The 16,277-nt window shown below is 45.0% G+C and overlaps 1 protein-coding gene across 1 annotated transcript in view; it reads left to right on the top strand.

Moving 5' to 3' along the window:
• Positions 1-16,277, top strand: part of herc1 (HECT and RLD domain containing E3 ubiquitin protein ligase family member 1) — a 265,419-nt gene that overhangs the window by 44,291 nt on the left and 204,851 nt on the right. The window contains exons 3-6 of the mRNA XM_078199818.1: positions 9,418-9,513; positions 11,159-11,353; positions 13,156-13,467; positions 13,699-13,795. Coding sequence (XP_078055944.1) covers positions 9,418-9,513; positions 11,159-11,353; positions 13,156-13,467; positions 13,699-13,795 — 700 coding nt within the window. The remainder of the gene's footprint in view (positions 1-9,417; positions 9,514-11,158; positions 11,354-13,155; positions 13,468-13,698; positions 13,796-16,277) is intronic.

Here is a 16,277-nt window from a genome sequence, read left to right as displayed (position 1 = left end):
ACACTAAAGAGCAATTTTAGCATGGTCAATCAGCCTACTTCGCACATCTTTGGACTGTGGGAGGAAACCGGAACACCCAGAGAAAACCCACGCAGACACGGGGAGGTCCGTGCACACTCCACACAGACAGTCACCAGAGGCCAGAATTGAACCTGGGTCCCTGGCGCTATGAGGCAGTAGAGCTAACCACTGTGCCACCGTGCTGCCCCTAAAAAAACAACTGGGTGGATACCAAATAGTAAACGGGCAACAAATATTAAATGGCTTTATAAAATCAAAGCATCAAATAACAGTAAAGGAATGGCTGGGCAGACTTATGAAGGCTTTTATGAAAGACTATTTTCTAAATGGGAAAATGCTTAGGAAATCAGAAGCACAAAGAGACTTGGGAGTCATTGTTGACAATTCTCTTAAGGTTAATGTGCAGGTTCAGTCGGCAGTTAGGAAGGCAAATGCAATGTTAGCATTCATGTCGAGAGGGCTAGAATACAAGAGCAGGGATGTTCTTCTGACGCTGTATAAGGCTCTGGTCAGACCCCATTTGGAGTATTGTGAGCAGTTTTGGGCCCCATATCTAAGGAAGGATGTGCTGGCCTTGGAAAGGGTCCAGAGGAGGTTCACAAAAATGATGTTTGGAATGAAGAGCTTGTCATATGAGGAGCAGTTGAGGACTCTGGGTCTGTACTTGTTGGAGTTTAGAAGGATGAGGGGGGATCTTATTGAAACTTACAGGATACTGCGAGGCCTGGACAGAGTAGATCTGGAAGGATGTTTCCTCTAGTAGGAAAACTAGAACCAGAGGGCACAACCTCAGGCTAAAGGGACGACCCTTAAAGCAGAGATGAGGAGGAATTTCTTCAGCCAAAGAGTGGTGAATCTGTGGAACTCTTTGCCGCAGAAGGCTGTGGAGGCCAGGTCATTGAGTGTCTTTAAGACAGAAAAAGATAGGCTCTTGATTAATAAGGGGATCAGGGGTTATGGGGAAAAGGCAGGAGAATGGGGATGAGAAAAATATCAGCCATGATTGAATGGCGGAGCAGACTCGATGGGTTGAATGGCCTAATTCTGCTCCTATGTCTTATGGTCTTATGGAAAAAGAAAATATACTGGAGTAATGACACTGATAAATATATGAATACCCAGTTTTGGTTTTCACAATGTGGTAGTTGGAATGAGGGGGTACAAGAAGAAAAAATAGAGCAATCTGTGAGGATAAATATGGATAGAATCCCTACAGTGCAGAAAGAGGCCATTCGGCCCATCGCATCTGCACCGACCACAATCCCACCCAGGCCCTATCCCCATAACTGCATGCATTTAGCTTAGCTAGTCCCCCTGATACTAAGGGGCCATTTAGCATGGCCAATCCACCTAACCAGCACATCTTTCAGACTGTGAAGAAACTGGAGCACCCGGAGGAAACCCACGCAGACACTGGGAGAACGTGCAGACTCTGCACAGGCAGTGACCCAAGCTGGGAATCGAAACCAGGTCCCTGGTGCTGTGAGGCAGCAGTGCTAACCCACTGTGCCATTGTGCTGCCTGGATAAGGTAGTATTAATGAAAACAATAGAACTGCATCAACTTACCTGGCAGGGGTGAAACCATGATCAGGCAGGGGACATGGTTGGCCATTACACTTGGGGTATGCTGATGCCTAGATCGTGGTTATCCTTGGGTAGAGTGTGTGATCAGGGTACCAATGATGTTAAACTGAGGCTTTACCTGATGCAATTTTTTCCAAAGGCATCTTGGCCTTTTGGCTGAGATGAAGTGTTAGATCAAGTCCGGGAGGGTGTGCAATGCCTCATCTTGTCAGCTTGGATCTTGTTTGATCGAGCCCAAGATGTGGTACAATATCATTGTCCTGTCAGCTTGGATCTGGTTTGTCCCTTGGGTGGGGGCCATGAATGGACCTAATTGGCTTTTTTGATTAGGAATAAAGTACCAAAAGGTACAAAACAAAAGAAAGACATCTGAAATACAGCAGGATGGCAGAAGAAATAGCAGAAGCCCTGAGCATAATTATTCAATTATCTCTGGTTTATGAGGTGCCCATAGACTGCAGAGGTCTCAGTCTAGCAGCTGTTCAAAAGGGAATAAGACAAGTTATCCACGGACCAGTCAACCTAACATTAATAATGCACATGTTGTGAAAGGTGATGCATGATAGAATTGAGTTAATTCAGAAGCATGGATTAGTAAAATGAGAGATGTGCCTGACATTTAATGGGCTGCTGTGAGAAAATAGCAGTGCGTTGGTAAAGAGAAACGTTTATGCTGCGTATAACTGTGTTTTTTCTCTTTCGACTATGATAAACTGTTGAAGTTTTAAAAATATGATAATAGCTCATGGTGTAGGTTATAGACACAGTAAGAAGTCTCACAACACCAGGTTAAAGTCCAACAGGTTTATTTGGTAGCAAATACCATAAGCTTTCGGAGCAATGCTCCTTCGTCAGATGGAGTGGTCTCTGTTCTCAAACAGGGCACAGACACAGAAATCAAATTACAGAATACTGATTAGAATGCAAATCTCTACAGCCAGCCAGGTCTTAAATGTACAGACAATGTGGGTGGAGGGAGCATTCAACACAGGTTAAAGAGATGTGTATTGTCTCCAGACAGTACAGCTTGTGAAATTGTGCAAGTCCAGGAGGCAAGCTGTGGGGGTTACTGATAATGTGACATAAATCCAACATCCCGGTTTAGACTGTCCTCATGTGTGTGGAACTTGGCTATCAGTTTCTGCTCAGTGACTCTGCGCTGTCGTGTGTCGTGAAGGCCGCCTTGGAGAACGCTTACCTGAAGATCCAAGGCTGAATGCCCGTGACTGCTGAAGTGCTCCCCCACAGGAAGAGAACAGTCTTGCCTGGTGATTGTCGAGTGGTTGGACTTTAACCTGGTGTTGTGAGACTTCTTACTGCGCTTACCCCAGTCCAACGCCGGCATCTCCACATCATGACTACCGTAGGTTATAGAGTCAGAGGTTTACAGCATGGAGACAGGCCCTTTGGCCCAGTTGTCCATGCTGCCCAGTTTTTACCATTAAGGTAGTCCCATTTGGCCAGATCCCTCTATAGCCATCTTACCCATGTAACTGTCTAAATGCTTTTTAAAAGACAAAATTGCATCCGCCTCTGCTACTACCTCTGGCAGCTCATTTCCAAAGAACACACCCATCAACTCAACACTCTGATCAAAACCGTTGATCCGGACCTTCAAAACACCCTCCGTGCTCTCATCCCACGTACTCCACGCGTTGGAGACCTCTACTGCCTCCCAAAGATACACAAGGCCAACACACCTGGCCGTCCCATCGTATCGGGCAATGGGACCCTGTGCGAGAACCTCTCCGGCTATGTCGAGGGAATCCTGAAACCCATTGTACAAAGAACCCCCAGCTTTTGTCGCGACACTACGGACTTCCTACAGAAACTCAGTACACATGGGGCAGTTGAACCAGGAGCACTCCTCGTCACAATGGATGTCTCGGCACTCTACACCAGCATCCCCCACGATGATGGCATTGCTGCAACGGCCTCAATACTCAATGCCGTCAACTGCCAGTTTCCAGATGCAATTTTACAACTCATCCGCTTCATCCTGGACCACAATGTCTTCACCTTCAACAACCAGTTCTTCATCCAGACACACGGAACAGCCATGGGGTCCAAATTCACTCCTCAATATGCCAACATCTTCATGCACAGGTTCGAACAAGACTTCTTCACAGGACCTTCAACCGATGCTATACACTAGTAGATACATCGATGATATTTTCTTCCTTTGGACTCATGGTGAACAATCACTGAAACAACTATATGATGACATCAACAAGTTCCATCCCACCATCAGACTCACCATGGACTACTCTCCGGAATCGGTTGCATTCTTGGACACGCATCTCCATTAAGGACGGTCACCTCAGCACCTCACTGTACCACAAGCCCACGGATAACCTCATGATGCTCCACTTCTCCAGCTTCCACCCTAAACACGTTAAAGAAGCCATCCCCTACAGACAAGCCCTCCGAATACACAGGATCTGCTCGGATGAGGAGGATCGCAACAGACACCTCCAGACGCTGAAAGATGCCCTCATAAGAACAGGATATGGCGCTCGACTCATCGATCAACAGTTCCGACACGCCACAGCGAAAAACCGCACCGACCTCCTCAGAAGACAAACACGGGACACAGTGGACAGAGTACCCTTCGTCGTCCAGTACTTCCCTGGAGCGGAGAAGCTACGGCATCTCCTCCAGAGCCTTCAACATGTCATTGATGAAGACGAACATCTTGCCAAGGCCATCCCCACACCCCACTTCTTGCCTTCAAACAACCACGCAACCTCAACAGACCATTGTCCGCAGCAAACTACCCAGCCTTCAGGAGAACAGTGACCACGACACCACACAACCCTGCCACAGCAACCTCTGCAAGACGTGCCGGATCATCGACACGGATGCCATCATCTCACGTGAGAACACCATCTACCAGGTACACGGTACCTACTCTTGCAACTCGGCCAACATTGACTACCTGATACGCTGCCGGAAAGGATGTCCCGAGGCATGGTACATTGGGGAAACCATGCAGACGCTACGACAACGGATGAATGAACACCGCTCGACAATCACCAGGCAAGACTGTTCTCTTCCTGTGGGGGAGCACTTCAGCAGTCACGGGCATTCAGCCTTGGATCTTCAGGTAAGTGTTCTCCAAGGCGGCCTTCACGACACACGACAGCGCCGAGTCGCTGAGCAGAAACTGATAGCCAAGTTCCGCACACATGAGGACGGCCTAAACCGGGATGTTGGATTTACGTCACATTATCAGTAACCCCCGCAGCTTGCCTCCTGGGCTTGCAGAATCTCACTAGCTGTTCTGTCTGGAGACAATACACATCTCTTTAACCTGTGTTTAATGTTCCCTCCACCCACATTGTCTGTACCTTTAAGACCTGGCTGGCTTTAGGGATTCGCATTCTAATCAGTATTCTGTAACTTGATGTTGTGTCGCTGTGCCCTGTTTGAGAGCACATTTCCACTCCATCTGACGAAGGAGCAGCGCTCCGAAAGCTTATGGTATTTGCTACCAAATAAACCTGTTGGACTTTAACCTGGTGTTGTGAGACTTCTTACTGAGCTAATTTCCAGACATATTCAACCCTGAGTGAAAATATTGCCCCTGTATCTTTCCCCTTTCACCTTAAACCTATGCCCTCTAGTATTAGACTCCCCTACCTTTGGGAAAAGATGTTGACTATCTCCCTTATCTATGTCCCTCATTATTTTATAGACCTCTATAAGATCACCCCTAAGCCTCCTATGCTCCAGGGAAAAAGTCCCAGTCTATCCAGCCTCTCCTTATAACCCGAACCATCAAGTCCCGGTAGCATCCTAGTAAATCATTTCTGCATTCTTTCTAGTTTAATGTCCTTTCTATAATAAGGTGACCAGAACTGTACACCATATTGTTAGAAGGTTGGAAAATGTAACATTCTTGTTCGTGAAAGAACACTCCTAGTAGTAACTACAGTTTAACATCAGTGATGGGTAAGGTGTTTGAAACAGTAATTGGGAACTTGCACGTGGAGAAGTTTGAGTTGGGGAAGTTTGAGTTAATGAAGGAGAGCCAGCACGGATTTGTAAAAGACAGATCATGTTTTGACTTTACTCCATCAAAAAATTCAATTATTTATGTAGGATTTATGAGGGCAATCTGGTCGATGTTGTCTACAAGGATTAGTGTTTGATAAAGTATCACGTAAAAGACTGGTTAACAAAATTGAGGCTCATGAAAATAGGAGGGCCTAGATAGAATGGACATGGAGAGGATGTTTCCACTAGTGGGAGAGACTAGAACTCAGAGTAAAGGGACACCCCTTTTAAACTGAGATGAGGAGGAATTTCTTCAGCCAGAGGGTGGTGAATATGTGGAACTCATTGCCATGGAAGCCTGTGGAGTCCATGTCATTGAGTATCTTTAAGACAGGTTCTTGATTAAAAAGGGGATCAAGGGTTATGGGGAGAAGGCAGAAGAATGGGGATGAGAATCGTATCAGCCATGATTGAATGACGGAGCAAACCCGATGGGCTGAATGGCCTAATTCTGCTCCTACATCTTATGGTCCGCTTAAATTAGTTTTTTTTAAATCCAAGATCAGAAGCAGAGTTTCTGGAGACTGGTAGACAGTGGTGTCCCCCAAGGATCAATGCCAGGACCACTGTTTTTTTGATACATACAAATGACTTGGGTTTGGAATTCAGAGTAAAATTTGTTGATAACAAACTTGGAGGTATGACAAAAATGAGGATGGTGCCAATTAACTGCAGCAGGAAATAAAGGCTAGTAGAATGGGCAGGCAAATGGCAGCTGGAATTTAGGACAAAAGTGTGGGATGATGGTATTTGGCCAATGCGTACTTAATGGCATGGTTCCAAAGAAAATGTAGGGGCAGAGGGACTTGGGGATGTACGTGCATCAATCTTTGAAGGACATTTTGAGGGAATGGTTAGCAAAGGATACGGGATCTTGACATTCGTGAGTTATTGAGTACAAAAGCAGGGAATTTATGCCGAACTTTTATAGTACTGTATCCAATCCTGGTCACTATACTTCAGGAAGGATGTTAGGGTGCAGAGTTGGTTTACCAGAGTAGGTTCTGTGGATGAAGAATTTTAGCTACAGGTTTAGATTGCTCCTGTCCCAAGAAGATCAAGGGAAGATTTCAAAGAGGTATTGAAGAATACGATAAGCTTGGGTAAGGTAGACAACAAAAGCTGTTCCTTCTAGCTGATGGTACAAGGACTGGGGAACAGACCTAAGGCTTTTGGGGAAGAGATACCGTGGTGATGTGAGGCAGAATTGTTTTATGCAGCAAGTGGTAATGACTAGGAGCTTGCTGCCACCGAGGATGAAAGCAGAGATGATCAGTGATTACAAAAGGAAATTGGATGGGCACTTCCAGGGCTATGTGGGTGATGGAGTGGGGGAGGGACTGACTGGATTGCTTGTCAGAGAGCTGGCATGGGGTTGGTGGCCTGTGCCGTAATAATTCTATGCATTTAGTAACTAAAACTGGGTGCTGTAGATGAAATGGGTTAATTTATTCCTAGAACTTTGTGCTCTTCAGATATATGCTTAGAGCCTTCTATTTTGCCCACCTCCCTCCTTTTTATCTGTGCACTTCTAAGGTGCTGGAATTGTGTAGAGGAGTCATTGGCCATGGCCGCAGCAAATAAGTAGGTCAGCCAGGAGACGCCAATCAACCTTTCACCCTTCCAAGAAATGAGAAATGTGATTAAGAGTGAACATCTTGGGGACTTCCTGAGAAATGTTCATTCTTCTACACAACCTTGGGGAGGGTTATTGCACGCTATCTTCACAAAGTGCACACTGTCACTTGTATAATCATTTATGCACCTTTGCATGTGCAGTTCATCATTCTCTGGGGAATGTACGGCTGTGGAAAGTATGCATCGGTCTGTTTTGTTTCTGCCACTCTATGGTTAAGTCGAGGCAGGTGTTTGAAGCAAATTAGAAACCTATTTTTAAAAATGCAGATAGTTGTTCGTGGCATGCAAACCGACCCGAGAGATATTTCCCGTGCGTATCTAGAGAGATCCTGTGGTATAAGGATTGAGAGCATGGAGATTTGGATGGTGGATTATACCTGTTAGTGCAGTTTAGTTGGCAACAATCAGAGAGTCCCCTCCCTGATGTTTAGGGTAGCTCCCTCCACTGTGGTACATGTTGGGTACAATTTCCCCATCCCATGTCTCCTAACCAATCTCACTCCCTCCATGATATTTGTTAGCACAGCATTTTCCTCTGTGAGATACTACTGTTAAAGCACTATTTTGTGTGTTTGGTTCCTTGATAAAGTTCTCTTGGCTATCTTCACTAATCTGGCACTAACTTTTATAGTGATCTGTTATAGGTGAAATTTATTTGGACAATCCAAAGTCGTGTTTTTTAAATGTCAAACAGATGAACTTGCTTGTTGACTGCCCAGTTGTATTACTGTGGCTTACATGGGGGAGCTGGTGGCACAGTGATATTGTCACTTGACTAGTAATCCAGAGACCCAGGGTAATGCTCTTGGGGTTCGAATCCCAACACGGCAGATGGTGGAATTTAAACTCTATATAAAAAAAACATCTGGAATTAAAAGTTTAATGGTGACCATTGTCGTTTTTGAAAAAAACCTAACTGGTTCACTAATGTTCTTTAGGAAACCTGCCACTCTGGCCTGACCTAGCCTACATGTGACTCCAAATCCACAGCAATGTGGTTGACTCTCAGATGTCCTCACAAGCCCCTCAGTTGTATTCAACCGCTACAAAGTCAGTAAAAAGGAATCAAACCGGGTGGGCTACCCAGCATTGACCTAGGCACCGGAAGCGACAACACCAAAACAACCTGCAAAGTCCTCCTTAGCAACTTCTGGTTGCTTGTGTCAAAATTGGGAGAGCTGCCTCATAACCTAGTCAAGCAACTGCTTGCTGTAATCATGCTCACAGAATCATCCTTACAAATAATGTCCCAGACAGTGTACCATCTACAAGATGCTCTATAGGAATTCACCAAAGTTCCTTAGGCAGCAGCTTCCAAACCCAGCCCACTGCCATCTGGAAGGACAAGAACAGCAGATTCCTAGGAATGCAATCACCTGGAAGTTCCCCTCCAAGCCACTCTCCATCCTGACTTGGAAATATATCTCTGTTCTTTCATTGTTGCTGGGTCAAAATCCTGGCACTCCCTCCCAAACGGCACTGTGGGTACAAAGAACAATACAGCACAGGAACAGGCCCTTCGGCCCTCCAAGCCCGCGCCGCTCCCTGGTCCAAACTAGACCATTCTTTCGTATCCCTCCATTCCCACTCCATTCATGTGGCTATCTAGATAAGTCTTAAACGTTTCCAGTGTGTCCGCCTCCACCACCTTGCCCGGCAGCGCATTCCAGGCCCCCACCACCCTCTGTGTAAAATACGTTCTCTCTCTCTCTCTCTCTCTCTCTCTCTCTCTCTCTCCCCCCCTAAACAAACAATAAGGGGGGGGGGGGGTGGGGAGGGAATTATTCATTTGAACTGTTAAAAATCACCTTATCTACGGCTATTTGACTTTTGCTTGCACTCTTACTGTGGGATTCTCATTTGAAATTCCTCATACTGGCTTCCTCATATTGTTTATGCTGCTCTCCTTCCTATAAAACATCTTTGCGTGGCCCTTTCCATGAATGGCACTGTTAATTAGTGTGAATGTGTTTAAGGATATGTGTTTTGTTGCTGTTTCACTTGTGTCTGAGTGCATTGATCTCTTCTGGCCACTTCTAATTTGTTGTTCAGGCACTAATGATAACTTTCATTTGCTGTTTTTAATTAACTGTGAAAACTTTGATTCTCACAGGGTTCATCGGGTGATAGGAGTCAATGGCGAGAACCCACTAGGACGCCGGATGGTCTGTGCTCATTATATGAGGCAGCCCTCTGCCTCTTTGAAGAGGTGCGTAAGATGCAGGATATATTGTTCTAGAATTTTCTTAGTATTTTTGAAAATAACTTTATTAAACAATGTCTACTGAGTATAGAACTCATTGATTAGAAAGAAGCTTGCATTATATAAAGCACTTGCCCACATCCTCGATGTGCATCCATTTGAATTGCATTTAAGTTTGTTTATTAGTGTCACAAGTAGGCTTGCATTAACACTGCAATGAAATTACTATGAAAATCCCCGAGTCGCCACACTCTGCTTTGGGTACACTGAGGGAGAATTTAGCAGTGCACCTAACCAGCTCGTCTTTCAGACTGTGGGAGGAAACCCACGCAGGCACGGGGAGAACATGCAGACTCTGCTCAGACAGTGACCAAAGCCGGGTCCCTGGTGCTGTGAGGCAGCAGTGCTAACCACTGTGCCATCATGCCGCCCATTTGAAGTTGTGCAGGCATTCTGGTTTGAAACTAAGATGCAAGAAGTATTTTTCAAAAATCCCTTCATGGGATATGGACATGACTGGCAAGGTTAGCATTTGTTGCCCACGAGCAGCACGGTGACACTGTGGTCAGCACTGAAACCTCGCAGCGCCGGGGACCCGGGTTCAATTCCGGCCATGGGTGACTGGGTGGAGTCTGACGTTAGAACATAGAACATTACAGCGCAGTACAGGCCCTTCGGCCCTCGATGTTGCGCCGACCTGTGAAACCAATCTAAAGCCCCTCTAATCTACACTATTCCAATATCATCCATATGTTTATCCAATAACCATTTGAATGCTCTTAATGTTGACGAGTCCACTACTGCTGCAGGCAGGGCATTCCACGCCCTTGCTACTCTCTGAGTAAAGAACCTACCTCTAACATCTGTCCTATATCTCTCACCCCTCAATTTAAAACTATGTCCCCTCGTGCTAGCTATCACCATCCGAGGAAAAAGGCTCTCACTATCCACCCTATCTAATCCTCTGATCATCTTGTATGCCTCTATTAAGTCACCTCTTAACCTTCTCTCTAACGAAAACAACCTCAAGCCCCTCAGTCTTTCCTCATACGATTTTCCCACCATACCAGGCAACATCCTGGTAAATCTCCTCTGCACCCTTTCCAACACTTCCACATCTTTCCTATAATACGGTGACCAGAACTGTACGCAATACTCCAAATGCGGCCGCACCAGAATTTTGTACAGTTGCAGCATGACCTCCTGGCTCCGAAACTCAATCCCTCTACCAATAAAAGCTAACACACCGTACGCCTTCTTAACAACCCTATCAACCATGTTCTCCCAGTGTCTGCGTGGGTTTCCTCTGGGTGCTCCGGTTTCCTCCCACACTCATAAATGTGCGGGTTAGGTGGATTTGCCAAGCTAAATTGCTCCTTAGTGTTAGCAGGATTAGTAAAGTAAATACTTGAGGTTTCGGGGATAGGGCCTGGGTGGGATTCTTCTCAGTGCAGGCTCTTTGGGCAGAATGGCCTCTTTCTACACTGTAGGGATTCTATGATTACTTTCGTCTGTTTATGAGTTGCTCTTGACGGTTTAGAGTAAGCGTGGAAAGTGTTTTTAATATCGGAGTTAGACATGTATTTATTTGCTGCTGGTAATTTTGGAGCTGTAAATCTTGAAATTGATGACTTCCCTTTTCGGTCCATAGGTTTGTCGAATGGCTTCAGACTACTCCAGGACGTGTGCGAGTCCTGACAGTTTGCAGAGTGGCGATGCCCCTGTGGTGTCCGAAACATGTGAAGTGTACGTGTGGGGCAGCAACAGCAGCCATCAGCTGGTGGAGGGAACACAGGAAAAAATTCTGCAGCCAAAATTAGCTTCAAGTTTTGCTGATGCTCAGACTGTAAGTAGGGTATTTATACATTTTCCACTCTGCTTTCCCAACTTACAAATATTTTTATAATAGGTGTTCTTTGTCAAACTGTGGCAGCTGGCAATAGATCTAGCTCCTGTTTCTGCTACTGGGATTAGTGGACTTCAGCCATACTTCAGAAGATTTAGTGGTTAGAATATTGTCTAGCGGAGCAGTATGAACAAATATATAAGAATGTTTCTCAACGCATTGATGCTTTGTAAGTTTGAGTTTAAGTATTTAATTCAAATTGTTTTGTGGCAATACTGCTATTACACTCTGGTAATGTTTCAGGGGAAGATTCTTCATTGTGGGCGGCTCAGTGGCACAATGGTTAGCACTGCTGCTTCACAGCACCAGGGACCAAGGATCAATTCCGGCCTCGGGTGACTGTGCGGATTTCGCACGTTCTCCCCCGTGTCTGCGTGGGTTTCCTCCGGGTGCTCCGGTTTCCCCCCTCAGTCCAAAGATGTGTGGGTTAGGTGGATTGGCCGTGCTAAATTGCCCTTTATTGTCAGGGGGACTATCTAGGGTAAATAATGCACGAGTTTGTGGGGATCGGGCCTGGGTGGGATTGTGGCAAGTGAGGACTAGATTGGCCTCCTTCTGCACTGTAGTATTCTATGACCGGCGTTGACAAAGGGAATGTAAATGGTGATTATAAAAAATAGCCAACTCTTCGGTGATCAAATTGAGAGATATTCAGACAGGTGGAAGTAGCTGAAAGGAATTGTGACGCAAATCATTCTGGATCATTGATTTAAGTTGACTGATGAGGGACAATGGAAAAGGAGAACTAAAAGCTCAAAGCAAATTGAGATAATCAGTAATCTTCAAATACATGAAATACAAAGACCAATCTGTGTTGTCTTCGGTGGTGCACGGGGCCCAGCAAGGGAGCTGCTATTTAAGCGGATTTGTAGCAATCCTACTTAGAGCCTCAGCAAATCCACTTAATAGTAGAGGAGAGGCATTCTTATATCATGCTGACTATTGCAACATTCGCAGCAAATGATTAAAATCCATAACCTTTGGTTTTGTGGTTAACACTTGTTATATAGTTAACACTCATTACACTATCAAGCCAAGGGATAAAAGAACACCTCGGACGCGCAGGACCTCAGAACAGGATTGAAACAAAAGACTTGCGTTTTTGAAGGTTTCCGCTGTTCCCAAACCACTTTAAAGCGAGGAATAGAAACAGTTCATTATTTGAACCTCACCCTTTCCAGACCCCTGAAAAGAACACTCTTTTCTGTCTTGCGTTTACCAGAGAATTAGGTGTTTGTCTATGTCACAAATATTAGCATAAGAGTAATTTGGTGCCTGATGATTTATGATTGGTTAACTTACATTCTGGATAAATGACAAAGTTTAAAGTTTATTTTATTATTGTCACAAGTCTGCCTACAGACGGTGAAAATCCCCTAGTCGCCACACTCCGGCGCCTGTTCGGGTACACCCAGGGAGAATTTAGCACGGTCAGTGCACCCTAACCAGCACGTCTCTCAGACCGTGGGAGGAAACCCACGCAGACGCGGGGAGAATGTGCAGACTCCGCACAGACAGTGACCCGAGCCGGGATTCAAACCCAGGTCCCTGGCGCTGTGAGGCAGCAGTCTTAACCACTGTGCCACTGACATGTTTGTGATTTGATTTCTTACTATTGGGAAGTGCTATTTTATTTGATAGAAACCACTGCGTGTAATAATCGAAGTGTTGTATCTTCAACGTGTACATTGTGATCATCTCCACGTTTTGTGGATTGCCCTTTCCTTTCCCGCCCCCTTTAGATTGAAGCCGGACAGTATTGCACCTTTGTCATTTCATCTGATGGGTCAGTAAGAGCCTGTGGCAAGGGAAGCTATGGACGGCTCGGCCTCGGTGATTCAAATAACCAATCCACCCTGAAAAAGTTAACTTTTGAACCACATCGCGCTATCAAAAAAATCTCCTCGTCAAAAGGTTCCGATGGACATACTCTCGCGTTCACCACTGAGGGAGAAGTCTTCAGCTGGGGTGATGGTGACTATGGAAAACTTGGGCACGGAAACAGTTCAACACAGAAATATCCCAAACTTATCCAGGGGCCTTTGCAAGGGAAAGTAAGTGTTCAATGATTCAACTCTCTGCTTGCTTACTCGATAGGAAAACTCTCGTCCTTTTGTTGTGTTATATTTTGGAAGTGAAAACTCGGTTGAATGGTCATTCCCCCCCCCCCCCCCCCCCCCCCCATGTAGTGGCGATAATTGTCAGTATAATTATGAATCAAAATGAACTACTTGTGCTCTGTGATTGCTTGTGATAACCCCAGTTTCTACATGTTCTTTACAAAGGCTGTTGTGTGCGTCTCTGCTGGCTATAGACACAGTGCAGCCGTGACAGAAGATGGCGAATTGTACACCTGGGGTGAAGGAGACTTTGGGAGGTTAGGTAAGAGAGATTATTGAATTTGCTTGGCATCACATAACTAATGTATGCGAAGGTTGGGCAGCACTGTGTGAGACAGAACAGTCTCCAGTTGAACCAAGAAAATCTGTTTGTATTTGCATAGTGAAGGAGCAAGCATAATAATTAATCAACTGAGCAAGTAAACCAAACCCTGAGCGTAGAAGGCACTGTTGCTGAATGTTTTAGATTGCTTGTACCTTAACCTTCCTCCAGTGTTTCACTGAAAGGAATAATGTCCTGGGTATGTGAATCACAAAGTTGGTACGTAGGTACAAGTGATTAGAAAGGCAAATGGAATGTTGTTGGTTATTGCAAGGGAAATTTGATTTATTATTGTCACATGTTTTAGTATACAGTGAAAAGTATTGTTTCTTGCATGCTATACAAAGCGTACCGCACACAGGGAAGGAAATGAGAGTGTGCAGAATGTAGTGTTACAGTCATAGCTAGGGTGTAGAGAAAGATCAACTTAACGTGATGTAGGTCCATTCAAAAGTCTGATGGCAGCAGGGAAGAAGCTGTTCTTGGGTCGGTTGGTTGCGTGACCTCAGACTTTTATATCTTTTTCCCAACGGAAGAAGGTGGAAGAGAGTATGTCCGGAGTGCGCGGGGTCCTTGTTTATGCTGGCTGCTTTGCCGAGGCAGCGGGAAGCGTAGACAGGGTTAATGAATGGGAGGCTGGTTTGCGTGATGGATTGAGCTTCATTCACGACCCTTGTAGTTCCTCGCGGTCTTGGGCAGAGCAGGAGCCATAACAAGCTGTGACGCAACCAGAAAGAATGCTTTCTTTCCACGCACTGGGTATCATAATGCCACAGGGACAGTGTATTTAGATTTTTTCAGTATTGTGCAATTTGAGTGATTAAATTATTTTTTGTGTGTACACCAGCTGTGAAAGAGAAGGTTGGCTGATGAGGTTGAAGAAATTATCCAGACAAAGTTTAGATTTGTTTATGAATAAAATGATTTGCTTGTTTATGAATAAAAGTGCTGTGGTGCATCTGTCGAAGTTGTTGAAAATTGTGGAACCTAAAAAGTACAAACGCTTTGCTATGGTTGTACACATTGGTGAGACCACATCTGGGTACGGTGTACAGTTTTGGTTTGCTTATTTAAGAAAGGACATAATTGCATTAGAAACAGGAGAGACTGAGTACACTGGGGCTATACTCATCGGAATTCAGAAGAATGAGGGGAAATTTTATAGAAACATATAAAATTATGAAGGGAATAGATAAGATTGAAGCAGGGAAGCTGTTTCCACCAACAGATGAAACTAGAACTAGGGGGCATCACCTCGAAATAAGGGGGAGCAGATTTAGGACTGAGTTGAGGAGGAACTTCTTCACACAAAGGGTTGTGAATCTGTGGAATTCCCTGCCCAGTGAAGCAGTTGAGGCTACCTCATTGAATGTTTTTAAGGCAAGGATAGATACATTTTTGAACAGTAAAGGAATTAAGAGTTATGGTGAGCGGGCGGGTAAGTGGAGCTGAGTCCACAAAAAGATCAGCCATGATCTTATTGCATGGCGGAGCAGGCTCGAGGGGCCAGATGGCCTACTCCTGCTCCTAGTTCTTACGTTCTTATGTTCTGAGGTTCGTTCAACCAATTTCTAGAATGACAAGGTTAAGAGTAAGACGGTTTGATCCTATATCTATTGGAGTTTAGAAGAATGAGGAGTGATCTTATTGAAAGGTACGAATACTGAGGGGACTTGACAGAGTGGGTGCTGAAAGAACGTTTTAAAAATGAGTCCTCCATTTGAGACACAGATTAGAAGATTGTATTTTTTTTTGTCTGAGTTGTCTGTTTGTGAAAAGGGGTGGAGGCAGGGTCATTAAATATGTTTAAGGCAGGGGGAGCTGGATTCTTGACTAACGAGGGAGTGAAAGGATGTTGAGGGTGTGCGGAATGTGGGATTGAGGCCACAATCAGATTAGCCATGGTCGTATTGAATGGCAAAGTAGGCTCGAGAGGCCAAATGGCCGACTCCTGTTCCAAGTTTGCATGATTAAACCTTGTAGCGTAAATGGGTTTGTGTCCCTCGTTGAGGAGCAAAGAATTTGTTGCATGCAGATGTCTGAGCAGTAGAAACACTGAATAATCAGTGACAAGGGGTAAACCTTTTAGGACTGAGGTGAGGAGAAATTTCTTCACCCAGAGGGTGATGAATGTGTGGAATTCACTGCCACAGAAAGTAGTTGAGGCCAAAACATTGTCTGATTTCAAGAATAAATTAGATATAGCTCTTTGGGCTAAAGGGATCAAGGGATATGGGAGGAAGGGGAGATCAGGAGATTGAATTTGATGATCAAAATGAATGGCGGAGCAAACTCGAAGGGCGGAATGACCCACTCCTGCTTCTAGTTTCTATGTAATGATTAAAGTCACTTAAGTTTGTGGCCTGATGTGCCCTTGAACTGGAAGTGGTGATGTTTTTCCAGTAATTCCAAATTCAAGCAC

This window comes from Mustelus asterias, chromosome 29 (assembly GCF_964213995.1).
Source record: "Mustelus asterias chromosome 29, sMusAst1.hap1.1, whole genome shotgun sequence".
Taxonomy (NCBI): domain Eukaryota; kingdom Metazoa; phylum Chordata; class Chondrichthyes; order Carcharhiniformes; family Triakidae; genus Mustelus; species Mustelus asterias.
This window is presented reverse-complemented; position numbering and strand designations above follow the sequence as displayed.